The following is a 20,438-nucleotide window of genomic DNA, read 5'->3' as shown; positions in this document are numbered from 1 at the left end:
TACTACAGTACTCATTCTAGATCTGGGTGATGATGGAGGAGAAAGCTTAGGGGACAGGGAGTGCAGGAGCATTGAGGGCAAGACAGCCAAAGAGCTGGCAGGGAGGACATGCTATTTTGTACTAATCATTGGCTCCCCTCCTCACACCATTCTAAATACAAATATTTCAAGATTTAAATTTTATACCACAATATACTAAGTATCATACATTCATACACTGGTTCCTATGATTCTAATTATTATTTTAAAGCAATTAGTTGATTTGATAGAACATAACCAATTCAAAATTTAAAAATTGATACTGAAATAACTAAAATAAAAATATTTCAACTGCACCTTAATCTTTACGAAATAACCAATATTTTAGAACGAAGATAGCGCATCGCTGAAACGCTGACGTGTAAACTTATCATTGAGTTTGAGATGTTTAATGCGAGGAGGAAGGAAGCCAAGTGGTGGGTACGTGCAGTGCAAGCGTACGTACGTGTGAGCTAGCTAGGTTGCGAGAGACATGCACGCGCGAGCATGTGAGCGTGTCCGGGGAATCGCCAGCGTGGCCCCACCGTACGGTCGCACGTGCATGCGCCGGTCAAAACCCCCCTTCCGCTCCTCTCGCGGTCAAGCGATCGTGGTCAAACTTATCGATCATGGTCAAACAATTCAAGGGCTTCGTTCAAAAGAAAAATGAGCAAATAATTAAGGAATTTTATTCGATTGGTCCTTTGTTTTAAAGAAACTATAGCCAATTACGAGATAGCTAAGCTATAAAATTATAGTTTGGCTTAAAATTATGAAAACAACATCGAACAAAGATAGAGGTAATATATGTTGCTAAACCTCCATCTTTAATGATTGAAAAACCATATAACATTTAAATATTTTGACTAATACAATACAGTGTCAGCACGTTATATGGGTCGTATTTGAAAATACTTTCACATAGTATTAATTTTATAATTATTGATAACATATTGTAAAAGAAATTAATAGTTAAATAATAAGGTCAAATATTGATAGGAAAGTCGCTCCAACAAGAATTCGAACCCAGAACCTTAGATACTACTAAGGATCTTATAACCACTAGGCTATAGACCATAGGCATAATTTAAAAGTTAAGATTAAAAAATAAACTATCAAAAATTTAAATTTTAATTTATAAACATGAGTATAAACAAAAAGACGAAAGTTCAGAGCCAACGGATGATCCGGGGAAGCTGGTAGTACGATTGGTCGACATGATGGCCAGCGGTGTGTGGTTGGTCAGCTCAAATAAAGCATGCCCAGAGAATATTGGCCATGGTAGTTAACATAACTGAAAATCCTGTACATAAACAGTTGAAACAACATAATTAAACATAATTAAGTACACCATGCATATAGCTAACCTTTTATATTGTTTAATTTTGAGCACAGTATGAATCCCCGATTCCGTAAAAATGACTGTCATGCACAAGGACAAAGTCAAAAGAAACAACTTGGACCATAATAAATAAACATGTGATTTTATTGAAGCACATTTTAAGATTAATCTATACATACGCTTTCATAGTCTTTAATCTTTATGTTTCTAAATTAAGTGAATATTTTAAACATTATTTATAGTTAAAGTTTAAATAATTTGATCTTAATCTTGTCAAAAATGACACATATCATGAAACCGGAGGAGTTGTTAGTCAATTAAGTCGGGTAGTACTGGCTAGATCGATGGCGACCAATAACTAGTTAGATGCATAATGATACCATTGTTGTTCATACGAAGAACAATCATCCTGGCTAGTACTAGTACTTTGTTGGCTGGCTGGCTGGGCTTTTGGTAGATAGAGACAGTAATCTAATCCAAATCCGCTTCAATTCATTTCTTTACTAGTTAGTCTATCAAACTAACCCGTACCAATTATTCTTTATTGGGATCTAATCCAAACCAATCCAACTTTGATTTTAGCCTAACCCGCACCAACCCATTTGGTTAAAATGGATTCAACCACTCTTGCAAAATGGATGCACCATTTAATATGTATAAACTCGGACCTAAAATTTTAAAACTCGCGTTCACACTATAAAAGTTTATCAAATTTGACTAAAATTTAGTGGGATGATCTGTTATGTATAAAAGCAACTTTGTGCAAATTTTGGTCGATTTAGGCCCCACGTATGTCTATTATCTTATCCATTACCTATCTAATTAAAGGATCCATTTACCCTCCACAGGTTTAATCCATTTAGAACCTAAAATAACTTAACCAAATCCAGTCCATAAAATCCATTTGTCTCTATAACCCAATCCAATCCAGACCATTTGAAGTTACAATCTATTTGCATCCAACCAAACACAATCCAAATTAAAACCAACCTATTTAATCCATTTCCATCAAATCCATTAGCAGGATTAGATAGAGTATTAATAATTTGCCGGTCCGACAAAGGCATGTTATCCAAATCATTCATATGGTATTGGTGTGCAAAAACAGTTAGCTTAATTATATGAGCGTAATTATTATTGTGTTGAGTACGATCGAGTAGTAACTACTAACTAACTATAACTATAGATCCATGTATGCATCATGATATATATAACGGATCATATATGTGTATCCTCTGCCAGATTAGCTTGCAAAACCACTGCATCATTGCGGCTTCACATGGCTTTTTAATCTCCGGGCATGCATGCATGATGATGATTAATCTGCATTTGTGCTGCTAAGATGCATGATTAGACTACTTCAGAGCTAATTACACCTGTAGTGCTCGTGCAAATGATTTCTTTTTTTTTCTAAATTAAAGCTGCTCAACTGAATATGTATTAATGTATATATATACGGTCATTGCCAGTGTCTGTCTGATAGTGGCTGCAAAATTTCTAGATCTAGCTGAATGAGGCAGACAGATGATGAACTCAATTAATAATAATTAAAATGGATGCACGGGTCTTACAACAGCCAGGTTAGCTGACGCACAGATATAAGCCGGCTAAATACTGAGATGGAGAAGAAATGAGAATAGAAACGGACTATAAACTTATAACCGATTCAGGCATAAAAACTTAAAAAAATCTATGAGAGAGACAATTGGACTAGAAAACATCTATGAAAAGTCTTACCACCGCTTTGCTGATTATCCTTGCTCTAAGCTAGACAGCACGGCTCCCCAATGATTTGCTCATGTGCAATGTGTACATGCGGTCGATCGATCTCCGCAAACCCGCACGGGGCAACGCGACGAATCCGCCATGGAAAACAAAGAAAATGATTGGGGGTGGTGACCGGTGGCAACGCACGCACGCATGTGGCTCGGCCGCCGGATCGCCGGACATGCCAGCTGCGCCCACGCGCGCTCGTGCTTCCAGCAGCAGCTAGCAGCCATAGCTTGGATCGTTCGACCTCCTCCTGAGGAGAAGAGAAAACGAGGAAGCGGTTTCCGAGGATTCTTTCTGCGCGTCCCTCCGTCTTCTCCGGCGCCGGCGCCACCGTCGCCCACGGATTCCGAGGCATCTCCCCCCGCGTGGGTGGATGCTACTGTTTCGGCCCACCGCGAGTTCGGCCCAACCGGAACAAGCTATTGATGGGCCGGATCCTTTTCGAAGGCCCAACTGAAACCGGCGCACTAGAACTGGGCCGAACGCGATTGCCACTCATGTGAGGCCCATTTATGCTGGGTCCGACACGTCACGACGGCTCCCGTCTCGTCTCGTCTCCTCTTCCACGGCGTGACCGAGCGATCGACCCACGCACGGTGGCCGGAATGGCGGCGGCGGCGGGAGGAGGAGGAGGGGGAGGTTCAGGTGGTAGCCTCGCTGCGCGGAGCAGCCCCGCGGCCGTGCAGGCCACCAACGACGACGCCACGGCCAGCAAGCTGTGAGTGGCCCGATCCATCCCCTTTTCCCTACCTCTCCTTCCCCGCGCCCGCATCCGCAAGCTGTGAGTAGTCTTCTCGGCTTGATGGCTCCTGGCCTCCTGCTGCGTTGTGCTTGCACGGATGCTTGGCGCGCTCTCTTTCTCTCTCTCTCTTTGCACGAGGCCATCGGAAGCCGACGCGCCGTGGATCGATTCGGACCCGTGCTATTGTTCCGCTCAGTACTGAGATAGCGTAACCGAGATAGTGGCAAGCGAAGCCATGGAAACCTACCGCTGAATTGTGACGCTGAAAGCAAGAGAGATGGTTTTCAGTTGCGCAGTTAAGGTGTCTCTTTTCAGCGAGGAGCCATGTAATTTTGTATGAACATCCCCTTTGTTGAGCGGTTTGCCTGGCTGGCGACACATTATGTTCCTGTCTATGTCCTTATTTGTTTGGGTTGAATTGATGATGCGCTAAGCAGCCGTTGGAAGATAGTATTGAGTAGGCGCCTCAACTTCTAGTTCTTGTGTAGACTACTAGTCTTTGTGCACAGAGATGATCTACCTTGAAATCTTCAGCGTGCCTATGGGATTGTACAGGGCCTACAGGCCATTGTCTTCAACAATCACCAAAGAAATGTAAAGACAGTCCAAATCATTCAGTAGGCATGTAAAGTGTGTGGCATTTTTTTTATACATTTAGATTGCATTTTACTCCCTCCATTTCATATTGTAAGACGTTTTAGCTATATCTAGATTTATCCATTAATCAATATATGTTATTATCTCCGTTTCATATTATAAGAGTTTCTGGTCTTTGCTAAATTTATTTGTGTGCTAATAAATGTAGACACATATACTCCCTCCCATTTTTTTTATATGACGTTGGTTAGTTCAATTTTGAACTAACCAACGTCATATATTTAATCATGGAGGGAGTACAAAATATATACATTGATATATGGACGAATCTAGACAAACCCAGAAAGTCTTATAATATCAAACGGAGGGAGTATTTGTATATATGCTTAGATTCATTAGCATCTATATGAATCTAGGTAGTCATAGAAAGTCTTACATTGTGAAACGGAGATAATAATTTTCAAATTAGAATTAACTGTTACTTCTTGCTATATGACATTATCATTTTCCTTTGTAGGTCATGTGTTAACAAAGGATACATGAAAGATGATTACGTGCACTTTTTTGTTAGGCGAACAACAAAAAGGGCTCCAATAATAAATCGAGGTAAGTAGTAGTTAATTGAATCTGCTATCTTCTTCTTTACAACTGAAAATGGTTGGAAATCCTAATTTATTTTCCTTTCCAATAACTCTGCAAAGGGTACTATGCCCGATGGTCTGTTCTTAGGAAGCTTCTGCGTCAGTTCCTCAGTGCTGGAAATGGCAGTAATGATCAAAAGCGAAAACAAATATTATCTCTTGGTGCTGGCTTTGACACGGCATTCTTCCAGTTGCAGGTTATTCACTATACACTGTTTCATGGGGTATCATAATCAATTGCTTTTGACCCATTTTCTGATATACTCCCTCCCATTTTATTTGTTTGACATTGGTTAGTTCAAAATTGAACTAACCAACTTCATATATTTGCATATGGAGGGAGTACTATTTTCCTGTGCAGTCCTTATCATTTTCATTTTACTCTGTATGCCCTTTCATATTAATTATATCCTACTTTGGTGGAGGCAGCAATGAACATCAAACTTCACAAATTATATTAGTATTTCTGCATATCAATTTAGCTCTGAGTCTGTGCTGTATTTGTTACTGTAGGATGAAGGCATTGCTCCATACCTTTATGTTGAGTTGGATTTCAAGGAGGTAGAGAGAGCTTCTTTGCCATTTTCAAGTGCAGTGTACTGGTCACAATAATGTGATTCGTGCAGCAGCAGCAGAGCAGCTTCTTTTCTTTGTGCACGCAAGTAACTTTTTTTGGCACTTTTGATGATTGGCAGGTAACCAGCAAAAAGGCAGCCATCATCAACCACTACAGTGAAATGAAGGAAAAGTTAGGATCGGAAGCTTCAATTTCAATTGGTATTTCTCTCGTTTGTGCATGATAGTGTTGATTAATGCCTCCCATGTTTACATCTAAGGTTTTTCCCAGTTGCACTGGAATTGACCCACAATTCTTATTTTTCCCACATGGTTCTCTACCATGTTCTTTCTGTATGTATGTACTGGAGTACGGGTGCTTTTTTCTAGTTTGATGCATCTTCAGCAGAAATAATTATTTAATGACAATTAGAGGTCATTCTCCACATTTCTGTTGGTTTGTTCAGTACCTTTTGAATTAAGTTTCTGTTATCATTTCTTTTGGAGGTAGCTATTTCATTCTGTTTGAAACAATGTTCATTTGCTATAACTTAATTGACAGCACAATGGTCTTAGTGACAATACTAATTTAAAACCTCGCCAGAATTATCAGTTGAAGTGAACTTTTCATATCACATAATTTGTTACTTTTGTCTTTTCCATCTGTCTGGTAATAGTTGATAGTGGCCAAATATTTCAGAAAAAGGTGAAGTGACTAGTGCGCACTACAAGCTCTTTTCTGCTGATATTCGTGATATACCAAATCTTGATTCAGTTATTCAGAGGGCTGAAATGGATACTAGGTAAGTTTTCTTAATCTTATGGCATATTTTTATGATTTATGACAACTGCAAGTTTATTTAACTTCATAATTTATGCCCTCTACAATTTTTCTTATGTTATTTTTTAAACTAAATTTTCCTGCTGTGCCATGTATTAGTTTACTTGCCAAAACAGAAATTTACATCTTTTCTGTTCTATTCCATGTCATAGCTTGTCCTATTTTTGAGATTTGAGAAAGTTTGATTGATTGTTCAAGTGACCCTTTTAGGAGTTAGCTCATTTCATCAGCCAAAGGAAACTATGGTTTTTTTTAGTGCCAAAACTTGCCCTGCCAAACTTTTGCTAGCTTAAATAGTACTTGTATGGTGTTTGGATTGATTCCAATCTTTACCAAATCATTACAATTCCCTAACAACAAATTGGTAGGGTAGAGATCCAAACATGCTATATTCACTTTGAAGTTATGCTGTACACTCTTTCCTATAGGAACAGTATCAAGTCAGATACCTGCATCGTGTAGCCTTTATCTCTAACACTTGAATCATGATCCAAATTTTCAAGTTTTTGATAAATCTTTCTGTTGTCATCAGCTTGCCGACCTTTATAATTGCAGAGTGTGTGCTAATTTACTTAGACCCAAATTCAACCGATGCTATTGTTAGCTGGGCATCTGATAAGTTCTCCACTGCCATATTTTTCTTATATGAGCAGGTGAAATAATTCTCTGATATGTACTCTTTCCCACTCTTGTATGTGATATCTTTTTGCACTGTTGACTTCTGTTCTGATGCAGATCCATCCAGATGATGCATTTGGGGAGCAAATGATTATAAACCTTGAGGTACCTCCTTCTTCATTCCTGTAGATTTTCCATGAACTATTATAACATGTGTTTCATTGTGATGCATGAATTGCCCCTGAGGCATAATAGATTTTATTAGGCTGAACTTGCAAGGTTATGCATGAATTTGTTCAGGTAGTAGCTTAATGAATTGGAGACCTTGTTGTATTTCAACAAGAAAGTGCAACCAACTAGACAACACCAAAAATAGACCACCACCTTTTTGGTTCCGAATGTCAAGATAATACCTTAATTAAAAAGCAAGGGGCATGTATATCTTAAAATTCCTTTTCATGTAAACATCTCTGACCTGACTCAAAGAGGCCTACTAACTTATTTCCAAATAGTCGGGCATACTCCAGGTTTTCTGCTTGAACTCATGACTACTTATCTAAGGGCTGTTGGACCTATACTAAAACAAGGAACTGCTTTCTATAGCTGTATGACAATTATAGGGAGGCAGTACAGGTTATTATTTATTAACGTAATATGCACATAGTGAAGATTTTGGATATACACCATTATGGAGGATAAAAGAGTGAAGTTAAACATCACAAGTTGAAGTTTGATATGAAATATCTATAGTCATTTCTGTAAAAATCTTCTATTCGTGGATCCCAATTTATTGAGTTCATCTTACTATGTGATTTAAGCCAGGTGGTTTTCTGCTTGTTTGTGGTTGACATCTGCCTTCTTTTCATTCTCATGGATATTTTGCTGTGGCTGTTACTTTATTCTTATTTATTATATAGCTAAAATGTTTTCTATTGTCCTGCTATTGCAGAGCAGAGGATGCCCTCTCCTTGGTATAAACGCTACACCAACCTTGAGTCACAAGGAAAAACTTTTTCTTGATCACGGATGGCAGGTATATTTGATCAGACACTAAAGTGTTCTAACACGGTTTGTTTCTAAGGATTTATTAATCGATTTTGTAGAGATCTGTTGCATGGGATATGCTAAAAATATACAATGATTTCATTGACAGTGAAGAAAGGCGCAGGTAATGTTTCTGACATATGATGAGTTTCAGAGTTTTACATATGATCTTCACGAAGGATAGTATGTTCCATCTTGTGTCGCTTTACACCTACTTTTTGGTAACAACACTCATGAAACTGCATGGCAGGATTGAACGATTGGAGCTGTTTGATGAATTTGAAGAGTGGCATATGATGCAGGTAAGTTCGTGAGGATCTTCCAGTTGTTGTTTTAGGGAATACCATACACACTAGCAGTTGTATGAACTCCAAATTCTCATGTAAATTCTCTCTTTTTTCAGGAACACTATTGTGTGGCTTATGGAATAAATGATGCTGAGGTTAACACGCTATTTATATCAGCAATCAAATGTTTCTCTAATTCTCTTTAGAGTTATGTTTGGTCCATGCTTTCAATTGTAGTAAAAAATGACCAACAATTGTCTCTTTCCACTGTCAGGGCCTATTTGATGATTTTGGGTTCAAGGAATAGCACTCATCATGCTCTTTTTGATACCGAACCGAGGCGAATTAAACTGGGAATGAATTCTGTTAAGTACGCAGAGAACCGTGCTTGAGGTGTGTGGAATGTTTGGCAGAATATGAGGGTTAATTGCTATAACGGCACTGTACATATTCTGTTCGCAGAAACTTTGGTTGGATCGAATTTTGTTGGTGCGGCTCACTTGATGACTTGATAATGTGTTGTTTAATGGCTTTCCGGCAATAGCTGAATGGCAATAGCTGAATTGTTACAAACTAGGAAGCGATGTAAAAATAATATTAAGAAGATGATGAACAATAGCAGGGGGTTAAGGCGGGCCCACGAGAGCCTTTGGCAGCGGTAGATTTACTCATATTCTGAAAATCTGCTATTATAAAATCTAGAAAATAAGTTAAAGACCCAGTTTTTCCATATTCTGTCCGCTGCTGCTTGTTAGAATCTTGAAAGGAGCATCTCTCAAATAAGACCTAAGATTATTAACTAACAATACGATTGTTTCGCTGAAATCAAGCATAAACGAAATAATTTATTAATAAAAAATATTTTAAGGGTACTAATTTTTATATATGTATTTCTATTGATATGGAAGAAAAGACTGGAAAACAAACTATAAATAAACAAACCAATCACCTTAAATTTAAGTTAACTTATATTTTAAATTCAGTTTATAAGCTTAAGTAAAAAAAAAAGGGACGTAAAACACCACCCAAAAGCCGTCGACGGCAAGCAAATTCATCAGTAGGCGTTTGATCCCCCAAAGCACTGGATGGCAAGCGAATTCGATTCTAATACCCACGGCGGCCGGCGATCCCCCGCCGCGAGCGACCACCGGGATTCGAGATACTCCTTGTTGCTCGAGCACAAGCCATGCCCCCTCACCCTCACCCCGTTTCCCGTGGCCAGCTCTCCTTGGGCATTAGTGAAGTGCTACGCGGCGGACTAAGCGTGCCCTCCACTCTCCTGCCACCTCCCCGTCGTCTCCAAGGCGAGCAGCGGCGGCGGCGCGGTGGTTCGCCTTCATGGATGGAAGTGGAACGGAGGTAAGTTCTATGCCGTCCTCCGACTTGGTATCCCCTCCACCATTTCTACCCCCCATTGCTAATGCAAATCACTGCACAAATGCGGCAAATATTTAAGTCAATCCTATATTCCCCAGTGATAAGTGTTAGCCGATTTCTCGTATTGACTCGCTCATCAGGGCCTTCGCTATCGGTTGATTAGATGGTTTATTAATTTATCAGGGACATTAGGGTGTAGTGAAGTCAGGTCAAGGTAGAAGAGCATTACAACTTAATAGCATATTATTATCTGAGATAATGCAGTTTATTCCCCGAAGAATGTGGGATAAGATTGGTCTTCTTCCAGGAACATTATCTTGATAAAACTATGTATCTGTATTAAACGCGCCTGCAGGTTAAGTTTGAGTCAATACTAATATTAGTTTTAATCACAATGAAAGCTGGGCCTTTGTTGAGCATCTTGTCCTGCTGGGTGCTGATGTGAGCCAGGTGGCTCCTATATTGCCTTCGTGTTGATCGTGTTCCAGTAAAGTTAAGATCCTCTGCGATATTGCACTGCTCACTTACACTTACACGTGGACCTCACGTGCTCTCATTTGGTAGAGAAATTTAACTTTTTGTCACTCTTACGAGCGACCAAAACAGATTTATCACTCGCTATATATGAAATTTATAAATCTATGACAGATAGATACAATAACAAATTTATTATAAAAATCTATAAAAATGACAAAAAGTTAAAAGCCGCTTGGTGCGTGCATTGGGCGGTCGAGCCGCACCAAACCAGCAACACACAAAAGTACAAAACGACTCGGACGGTCGGACGCGCCTCCTCTCTCTCTCTCCCTCTCCTCTTCTCTTTGTTCCTTGCGGTAGCGGCCGAAGCCCAAACACGCCGGTAGCCTTTTCCTCCTCCGCCGCCGCCGCCGATCTCCCTCCCCGCGCGCCGCGCCCGCCATGGACGCCTCGCTCATGGGCTCCCCCTCCGCCGCCCCCGGCGACGGCCCCACCTCCGGGGAGCACCGGATGGGGACCACCATCGTCGGCGTCTGCTACGACGGCGGCGTCGTCCTCGCCGCCGACTCCAGGACCAGCACAGGTACGGCTCTCCCCGATCCTACCCGACCCGATCCCCTGTCTAGGCTAGGCCGCGGTGGATTCGTTTGTTGCTACTGCATCTGGCTGCGGCTGCTGCTACTCCTCCATGGTTAGGTTTTGAGGTTTTAGATTAGGCGACGTGTTTAGCGCTTGCGACCGGATTAGAAAGTTTATTTCTAGTGGAAATTGGTTCCCTCTAGGTGTACCACTGATTCTGCCTAAACTGGCATATTATGGACGGGCAACTCCTGAAATTGGTGTGAACAGATGTGCGCAATGTCTTGTTGGATTGATTGATGTAGAATTATGGGGATTTGGATACATACAACCTTCAATGTTCCGGTTGCGTTCGCTGTTCATATAATTCTTATGCGACAATGAAAATAGAAGAATCAGAAAAGTGTCCTCCCTTTGGTGTTTAGGTTGCTTTTGGTGTACATAGGGTGTACATTGGATCGTTTGCTTGTACATAACTAACAGTGCTTCCTCTGATGTTTTTGCGATGCTGTCTTGTTAGCTTAGCCAAATATTAGAGCATGTGGTTGAGTTGAACCAACTGAAATCAGCATTAAGTCATATCATATGTTGTCTACTTATCCACTTTGTTTCCTTTCCTTTAATTTCCTTTGTTATGTGGTGTTCATTCTTAGGAATGTATGTGGCGAACCGTGCATCTGACAAGATTACTCAGCTGACAGATAATGTGTACATCTGCCGCTCTGGATCTGTAAGTGCCTATATTATTTAGAGGCTTGAACCCTTCTTTATGTGTGCATCATGTTATATGCTACTCTCCTCACTAAGCAAAATGTGCGTTTTTTAATGTTGCATCTTATCTTTGTTCATTATCCCCCTATCTGTGCTTACCTGATGTAGCACCAGATTTTATCTTACGAGTTATTATCACATTTTCAATATTTTAATTTTTGCTTCTATTTCATAGTTGTTAATATTCAACTACTAAGTACTATCAGATAAGGCATTTCCAGTAGTTCACTGGTGTCATGTTTCTCGTTGTCTTGCAGGCTGCTGATACACAAGTCATTTCGGATTATGTACGCTATTTTCTCCACCAACACACGTAAGTTTGCTCTTGTGTTGTTCTAAATCTATTAATGTTTTCTCCTGTTAAGCTAGGTAGGATGGCACTGCATGAACAACATAAACTTAGATTTCATTTACTAACACCCCAATCTACTCCTTCCGTCCCAAAATATAGCTTATAGCTCTATTTTGGGATGAATGTAGCTCTATTTTGAGACGGATGGAGTACTAGTTACTGGAAATATTTGTCCTCCAAGACAACTCAAGCTAAATTTTCTCTCCATTTGCAGAATTCAGCTTGGGCAACCAGCTACCGTGAAAGTTGCAGCCAACTTAATTAGGTTGTTGGCTTATCAGAACAAGGTATATCTTCTGTAGCATTCTACAATGTTAGAATTTCATAAATACATGAGTTGAGATTCTTTCTTTGATACATGGTTTGAAGCTGTTGTTTAATTGGCACAATGCTATTTTTGCCAATTTTCAGAACATGTTGCAAGCTGGCATGATTGTTGGTGGATGGGATAAATACGAGGGAGGCCAAATTTTCTCAGTGCCCCTTGGTGGAACAATTCTAAGGCAACCATTTGCAATTGGAGGTATATTTCCCCCACAAATATTATGGTGAATATCTTTTCATTGGGCTCAGAGTAATCGAATGGGAAATGCTGTTCTCCACCTGTTAACGCTGTGTTTGTATATCTACATACCACACAAGAATAATTATGAGTTCAATAGTATAAGCCTATTATTCATGAGATTTATTTCCAAACTTACCTGAGCAGTATATATATTTTTTAAGAGATGCAGAAGTAATCGTTTGTAATTATCATGACTCACTTCTGTCTATATTTGTCCTGCCATACTCTTTGCTGTTTACCATCCTCTTATGCAAACTGGCTGTGTTATAGCATTGACTCTCAAATTTTCCTGAGTTCCTACTTTACCTTATATTATTGCAGTTTCTGACACTTGATGTTGTTTGTGAGTATTGCAGGTTCAGGTTCCAGTTACCTGTATGGACTGCTTGACCATGAATGGAAGGAGGGCATGTCCCAAGAAGAAGCTGAGGTACATCATCTAATACATGTAAACCATGAGTAATAAGAAAGGGTTTGTTCAATCTACTTGGTAGAATAAAGTCTACAGTTATGTTCACCTCTCCCTTTTGGTTATATTACTGCTTACTTGTTTGGTTGACTCTATTTTTGTGAGCAGTAGCATTCATTAGATTTTTCATGGCATTTTGTGATAGGGTATGTTACATTAGCTTTTTTATGGCATTTGTGGGAGGGTATGTGTCCAGTTAATTATTTATCAGTATTTTCACCATGATATAGTGAAAATCTTCTAAATATATTTGATAGGTCCAGAATTATAGACTGCAAACACCATGAGTGATCCCTGAATAATAATTGCACCTCATCTCTTAACTTGATTACTTCCTTTCATCTTTACAGAAGTTTGTGGTGAAGGTGGTTTCCCTTGCTATAGCCCGTGATGGTGCTAGTGGAGGGGTTGTTCGTACAGTCACCGTAAGTGCTCACTTTTATTCATCCCTTTTGTCCTTGTTTCTTCCTTTATTGGACACATGTTGAAACATCAGACTATCACAGACTGGAACTGATTGTTTTAATAGACTTCATACAAGCATACAAATTTCTGTGCTATATTTCGCTTGCTATGTCAGATATAGTATCACTGTATCAGATGAATCTTAAAAATGAAAAAATATTGGCCTTTTAACTTCTAAGGTCAAAATATTTCAATGTTATATCTCCCCTTTCCTTCATTCAGACCTGTTTTTCTCTAGTGCTAAAATATGCTAGGGTAGATTAGTGAGTAGACAATATTATGTCCTTGTTGACCATTTGTTTGCTTTGATTGCATTTTCATGCATCTCGTTCTTTGCTGAATATGTTTGGTTTGTACAACTATGGTTTGGCTGTGTGGCAAAGTAAAAAATTAAGTCTACAAGCCTTTCCTGTTCTCTTTGTTCTACTTATAGTTGCTTAAAATGCTATTATGTATTTTTGAAAGACTGATGGACAAAACTTATGGATATGATCATATTGCAGATAAATGCTGATGGTGTTTCGAGAAAATTTTATCCTGGAGACAAGCTACCACTGTGGCATGAAGAGCTGGAGCCCCAGAATTCGTTGCTGGACTTACTAGCTGCTGGGAACCCTGATCCGATGGTCCAGTGATTCTGCTCTCTAGCCATACACCACCTTCCTACCAACTTTTTACTGTATCTGACTTTCTCTAGAGTTTTACTGAAAAACAGGACCGCAGTATTGTGCCTCACCGATCCGCTGGTACTCTTCCTTTATTGTTTTAACGTATTAGTAAATTCCTGGTTGCTTGGTAGTGCGTACTGTGCCACATTGGATTGGATGACGGTCTAAATGTTGCTGCAACCTGGTCGATGACCACTTGATCAAATTGCAATGTTTTTTCTTCCTGTCGGGGGCTTAACTCTCAATCTTTTGGATTTTTAAAGGAAAAATCCAAGCGACATATTTGCAAACCAAAAATAATTTGTAAATAAAATTTTTATATACAAGCTTATAGCGATTTAAAAATCAAGGTTGAAAAATAAACTATAATGAAAAATCTTAAAATCAATTTTAAGATTTAAAGTTAAAAATTTAAATTTTGGCTTATAAACATAAGCAAAAGCCAAAAGATTGGGCCCTTAACCAAGCAGTTGGATTGCAGTGAACTGAAGGTCTCCATGTGTTGCGTTCCCTGAAGGCAGGGCACAGTATGTAGGACACACTTACAGGGAATAAAAACTGATGTATTCCTGAATATTCTGACCATGGTAAAACAAGAGTTTTGCTGTTCAAACACCAATTGATTTATCTAATCGTTTGGTTTTACTGTGTCCTGGATCAGAGCCTCAAGGGTTGTAACTGGCCGAAGTAGGTTTTCACTGGTTATCTGAACTTTCAGCCTTTTTGTCGGTTTCGGCTAGTCTGGTTGGCAAGAGGTTAGACTGAAACTGAACGCTGAATTTCTCATTTTCTCGGTTTCGCAGTGCCAGTCCATTTTGCCGAGCGCACAGAAATCGCACGCAGAACAGATCCCTTGTACGCAAAATAGTGTGACTCATTGGCGTATACTAATTAAGTATAGCTATAAAAACCTTGAAAAATGAATTAAAATTCAATGAATAAATATGAATTTTAAAGAAACCTTCGAATAAAAACAGGTAACTCACTGACGTATGACTAATTAAGTATAGCTATAAATCCCTGAATTAATATGAACTTTAAAGAAACTTCTAAAAAGTTTTTCTTAAAAAAATTGTCATTTAACAGTTTGGGAATCACGCACATGGAATGAAATGAAAAGTTAGGAGCATGGGCTGTCGAATGCGCTGTCACCATTGGACTGGGTTATGTTTTGACTCCACAACTTCTTCATCCCTAAATAATTTTTTTTACCTATCACACACATACCAATAAAAACAAAAAAATACATGCAACTCAAGAAATTCTCTACTTCTGTTAACCATCAGATTAAGACATGCAGCTCAGATTGATGGGGAAAGCAAGACGGACATGGACATTTTCCATCCCTACCTGCTGAAGAACAAGGGGGAAGAAGGGAGGGAGAAAGAGAAGACAATGAGCCCCCCTCCCTTTCTCCAACTGGATCCACCCCTCAATCTTAATGATCTTGGAGAAGAGAAGGACGACCATGATATCTGGTTGTGCGTTATTTCAGGACTTGGTTTTGGATTTGGGTTGTCTTTGGCTACTGGTATTCTGCAAAGTTGTGGGCAGTAACTATATGCATTATTGTCTCTCTTTTTTTGAAGATTTTTTTTTTTCGTTATGGAAAGGTTTTTGCTGTCTAAAGTGTTAATGTTAATTGTTGTAACCAAGGGGTGCCTTCTCTGTTAAAGATCTAGTACAAATCAAATGATGCTTCATACAATCAATCATATAAGTATAAATTTCTGTGCTGCATTTGGCATGCTGTGTATTTTCTTGTAGCTCCTCTTATTGCTGAAAAGGAAATTGTTTTGTTTGTACAGCTATGGTTTGAGTTGTCAAAGTAGATTTTATGTTGATAGGCCTGCTGCTCTCAACTTAAAATGCTTTCGTTTGTTTACGAAAGGCTGGTGAATTCGTAAACTTATTGATATGATAATGTTGCAGATAAACTCTGATGGCGTTTAGAGGAAATTTGATCTCTGGTGACAAACTACCACTGCACGTTTGGGCTAACCACCTCATATTATCCTCTGTTATTTACTTGTGTATATGACCAACGCTTGCTGCTTCAAACAAGTTAATCACAGTAGTGACGTTGGAGAACCAATGAAAATTCTTCAGTACACACGGTAAGAGACAGTATATCATGCACTAACCACTAAATAAATAGTATCCCATTTCATCCAATTACATTTGAGTTTACAAGTTTAATGTATTCTACATGAAGTCAGTGAGGTTTTGTACAGTTGAAATTCCCTTGAAGAATTATTTTTAACTTCTTTTTCTCCACCAGTCAGTTCGAACAGGCACAACGAGAAAAATGCATCAAATAAACATAGCATCTCTCGTCTGCCCTCTTCTTTTGCCCTCTGCTCTGTCATGGGATATAGTACATTGGATTGGGAAGCTTGAAGGATCGAGCACTCGTGGAGTAACCCAACAGGTCGCTCCATTGATCGCCGGAGTTGCCCAGGATCCTGTACCCTTCCTCTTCCATTTCCTTCCTCTTCTCCGATTTGTATATCGTCGCCGTCTTCTTGCGATCAGCTGGCGCCCTGGACAAAGCGAAAATTATTTGTTCAGCATGGTTGATACATAGTGCTCACGAAGCAATTTTAATGTAATGTATGCGGATTAACACAATCGAGCAAGTTTAGCAAATGTCGAACTCAGCATTCAACATCAGGATTTGGACCTAGACATGGTCACGGCTGGTCAGGTTACGAACTTGTAATGATTAGTAGTACAGACAATATTTCTTTTTCCTTTCAAGCATGTATCTGGATCATATATATAGCTGTTTCAGCATTGAAATTCAACAGTTTGCTAATTCTAAAAATCGTAATGTAGCGATGGCACGTAGTATTATACTATTATGTCAAGTAATCAACAATGCAGTAGCAATTGACTGATTGGTGAAGGTACCACAGAATGAGGGGGATAAACCAAACTTAGCAGACACTAAATTGTATGGCAGGCAGTGGCAATGTTATATGAGCACCGGACAAAAAGGTGGCATAAAGGCAAAGAACAAACAGATCTTGGGTATCTGTCAGAAACAAAGCCTACAGTATCAAGCAAGGGCATTGCTTTGGCAATGGGCGTTCTGGGTTCCCTGCTGCATGCTAAATTTGGCGATTTAGGCGTTCTAATGGATGACTGACCCACATGACATGGTTATCTCTTTTATAAAGAGCACCCACAAGCCACCCAAATAATTGAAGAAAACTATATCTCAATGGAAATGCCAAATGATAAGGCTCTGGTTTTCATACAAATGTCCTGACTAAACGCCGAATGCAATGCACAAAATTTTGTTACGAAATGACATGCGGTCATGCCTAAATTGCAAGTGCAAGGTGCAAACTTTCTTAGTAGTAGAAAATGCCATGCCTAATTGCAGTTGTAAGGTCCAATTTTTTCTTAGAAAATGTGATGGCTAAATCATGAGTAGTACCTTAGTATAAGCTTGTCCCACTCATGGTAGCCCTGTTTCTTGAGGTTATCAACCGTGACGCCCTGGTGCCCCTCGCTGCGGCCCGTGAGCAAGAAGGTCTTGAATCCAAGGTCGCGAACCTCCTTGTACAGCTTCAAGCTGGAGGGGATCGCCGGCGCCTCCCCTCTCTCCACCCACTTGTCGAACTCGCGGTGGTCGAACAGCTCGAGCCTGCCATTTCCAAATCAAATCAAATCAAGCAATCATTTGAGAATCTCGAACGCCCAAATCGAGCGTGCGCCCAGCGATTTTGCCTAAATTTGGGTTTGCCGTTTGGGATTTGCGGAAATGAGGCCATGAGGGGAGCAAGGAAACTGACCCGTATCCGTGCTCGGCGTAGTAGGGGAGGTTGGAGAGCAGCGTCTCGTCGACGTCGAACACCCAGGCGTCGCGGCCGTCGCCCGCGACGCGCGCGGCGCGGGCGTAGGTGGACGCCTCCCGCGCGACTTCCTCGAGGTCGGAGCGGTACGCCACCCCGGTGACGTACCCCCGCACGTATGCGGCGCACTCCTCGGGCACCGCGCTCCACGGCGCCAGGTTGTTCGCCTCCCCCGCCAGCCTCCAGCTCGCGCACCGCACCTCCACCGGCACCTCCTCCCCCTCCCCCGCGGCCGGCCCCGTCGGAAGCTCGATGACGAGCGGCCGCGGCAGCAGGTGCGCGCCGTCCTCGACCACCGCCGCCTCCACCTTCTCCGCCGCTACGGCCACGGATTCGAGGAGGAGGAGGAGCATCGCCGTCGCCGCCAGGAAGAGGTGGAGCTGGAGGCCGCCGCGGCCGGCGCTGCCGTGGCGCCCCATGACCCACCACGCGGCGTCGGAGAGGGGAGCGAGCTCTACGCGGGGGGCGGCAAGGGGAGGCGTGAAATAGGCGAGGCGCGGCGCGGCGGGTGGCTCCGGTGGCTTCGCCGCGAGGCGAGGAGAGGGAGAGGAGAGAGAAAAAAATGCGAAAAATCGAAAGGGCGAAGAGAGAGAGAGAGAGAGAGAGAGAGAGAGAGAGAGAGAAAGGGTTAAATAGGAGGAGGAGGAGGAGGAGGTGAGGTGAGTCCGATTCGAATCGGAGCGAGGAGGTGCTATTTTATACTCCTATTATTTTATTGTATATATTTGGGTTTGGGGTGGGGTGGCGTGCACGTGGCGGCTGAGGATTGGGTGGGCGGGGGACGGTGGTGTTGGCGCGTTTTCGTTTCGTGCTGGTCGCCGCTTGCTGACTCATTAAGGGGTTTTCGGTCATATACGAGAAAACGAATTTTATGACTGATCTATAAAGTGTGAGACGAATTTTTAACCTAATTAATCCGTCATTAACACACGTGTTACTGTAGTACTTATAACTAATCATATACTAATTAGGCTTAAAAGATTCGTCTTATGATTTCTCACGTAACTGTGTAATTAGTTTTTCGTTTTATTTATATTTAATACTCTATTTAGATGTTCAAATATTCGATGTGATGTTTTTGATAAAAATTTTTAGGAACTAAACAGCCCCTAAATTCCAAGTGCCTAATCATAGGAGAGAGGACAATAGGAAAGGAGCAAAGATAATTGAACCATTTGGATGTGAAATATGAGTGGTACTAGTTAAATCATAGATAAACTTAAACTTAAAAGATATTTTTATTCAAATTTAGTAACCAAAATATATAAACTTAAAGATATTTCTATCTAAATTCATAATACTAGTTAAATCGTAGATTTAAATATTTTAGTATGGAGATAGTATTTATAAAACTTTTCTAAATATGTAATGTTATATTATCCAAGTGCATTACGCAGTACATGCTGGAACACACTCCCTCTATCCTAAATTTTCGTTTGTCACATGCATATCAATATAAAAATAAAATAATAACTATAATACTCTTTAGTTTGTCGAATTCCAAATACATTATCTATTTTCAATGTATTTATTTTTTACTCTTACATACTCTAATGCAATAATTAATCAGAAATAACCTTATTTTGGGACAAGCTAGAATGAGTAAAAAATAACTTTATTTTGAAGCGGGCTCAGTAAGTATTAAACTTTTTTCATTATAATCTAATTATTTAATAAAATTATTAGTGCCCAAAGTTATAACAATAATAATCGACGGTGACAATGAAAAAGAAACAGAGATTCATTTGTATTAAAAAAAACAATATACAAATACATACACTTATGTACACAAGAACACACTTACTCCTATAAATACGCACGGACGTATCCTATTTTTTGTTCACCTCCAAAGAAACAACTAAGGTTCTTGAAATGTCTATCTTAAGATATTTATTTATACGAAAAATCAAATGCACTTATGGTAAATATTTCACTATCCACACCTAACTAAATGTTCTAAGAAAAACGATTACACATTTATTAAGGACTATCCATACTCTTTCCTCATTAATTTTTCTTGGACTCATGTGTTTCTTGATCCGTACACAAGGCAGAAAATAGGCAAGACACTGGTAACTGAAAAACAAAAGAAAAATGAAAGGAGGAAGGTATGCAAGACGCTAGTGCAAAAGAAAAGGAAAACAATAAAAACAGGCAAGACACGGCAAATCTCTCACAACAACTTGATGAAGAAGGCATTTGTCAAGTGCAATCCTACAGCAAACGCGCAGTCTTTGGACAACAAAGAAAAATAGCAAAGCTTTTCGTCCAAGTGTCTGAAGACCAATTCGTCCAACCAAAGCAAACCCTGGTTGGATCCAAGTCGCCTGTCGTCCCGTGTGATCAGACTTCTTCTAACTAAATATATTCTTCACTTTGAAGGAAACTTCCCTT

At 40.1% G+C, this 20,438-nt stretch overlaps 3 protein-coding genes across 5 annotated transcripts; 2 read left to right on the top strand and 1 right to left on the bottom strand.

Moving 5' to 3' along the window:
* The first annotated feature begins 3,673 nt into the window (after positions 1–3,673).
* LOC102722682 (leucine carboxyl methyltransferase 1 homolog) lies at positions 3,674–9,174 on the top strand. Of its 3 annotated transcripts, XM_040525134.1 has the most exons (13): positions 3,674–3,851; positions 4,990–5,078; positions 5,174–5,310; positions 5,627–5,674; positions 5,809–5,890; positions 6,369–6,471; positions 7,042–7,162; positions 7,245–7,292; positions 8,077–8,160; positions 8,231–8,295; positions 8,422–8,473; positions 8,575–8,613; positions 8,733–9,174. In XM_040525134.1, the coding sequence occupies exons 1-13, from the start codon at positions 3,739–3,741 to the stop codon at positions 8,763–8,765; spliced, it is 1,014 nt and encodes a 337-aa protein (XP_040381068.1). In that variant the 5' UTR covers positions 3,674–3,738; the 3' UTR covers positions 8,766–9,174. The 3 variants fall into 3 exon arrangements, with proteins under 3 accessions (XP_040381068.1, XP_040381070.1, XP_040381069.1); XM_040525136.1 differs by lacking the exons at positions 8,575–8,613; positions 8,733–9,174 and having other exon boundaries at positions 3,689–3,851; positions 8,281–8,295; positions 8,422–8,472; XM_040525135.1 differs by lacking the exons at positions 8,422–8,473; positions 8,575–8,613; positions 8,733–9,174 and having other exon boundaries at positions 3,689–3,851; positions 8,077–8,195; positions 8,281–8,296.
* A 1,462-nt stretch (positions 9,175–10,636) lies between these two features.
* On the top strand, positions 10,637–14,409 carry LOC102722402 (proteasome subunit beta type-6-like). Its single transcript, XM_006655708.3, has 8 exons — positions 10,637–10,895; positions 11,545–11,621; positions 11,920–11,975; positions 12,229–12,301; positions 12,426–12,537; positions 12,936–13,009; positions 13,399–13,473; positions 14,017–14,409. Exons 1-8 carry the CDS (start codon positions 10,754–10,756, stop codon positions 14,146–14,148), a joined length of 741 nt encoding a protein of 246 aa, XP_006655771.1. The 5' UTR covers positions 10,637–10,753; the 3' UTR covers positions 14,149–14,409.
* Positions 14,410–16,313: 1,904 nt separating this feature from the next.
* On the bottom strand, positions 16,314–18,645 carry LOC102712913 (acid phosphatase 1). The gene is made up of 3 exons (XM_006656554.2): positions 17,985–18,645; positions 17,627–17,836; positions 16,314–16,724 (listed from the first exon to the last, which is right to left on the bottom strand). Exons 1-3 carry the CDS (start codon positions 18,461–18,463, stop codon positions 16,547–16,549), a joined length of 867 nt encoding a protein of 288 aa, XP_006656617.2. The 5' UTR covers positions 18,464–18,645; the 3' UTR covers positions 16,314–16,546.
* Positions 18,646–20,438: the final 1,793 nt, after the last annotated feature.

Source organism: Oryza brachyantha, chromosome 6, assembly GCF_000231095.2.
Source record: "Oryza brachyantha chromosome 6, ObraRS2, whole genome shotgun sequence".
Taxonomy (NCBI): domain Eukaryota; kingdom Viridiplantae; phylum Streptophyta; class Magnoliopsida; order Poales; family Poaceae; genus Oryza; species Oryza brachyantha.
Note: the sequence above shows the minus strand (reverse complement) of the source record. Positions and strands in the feature narration are given on the sequence as shown.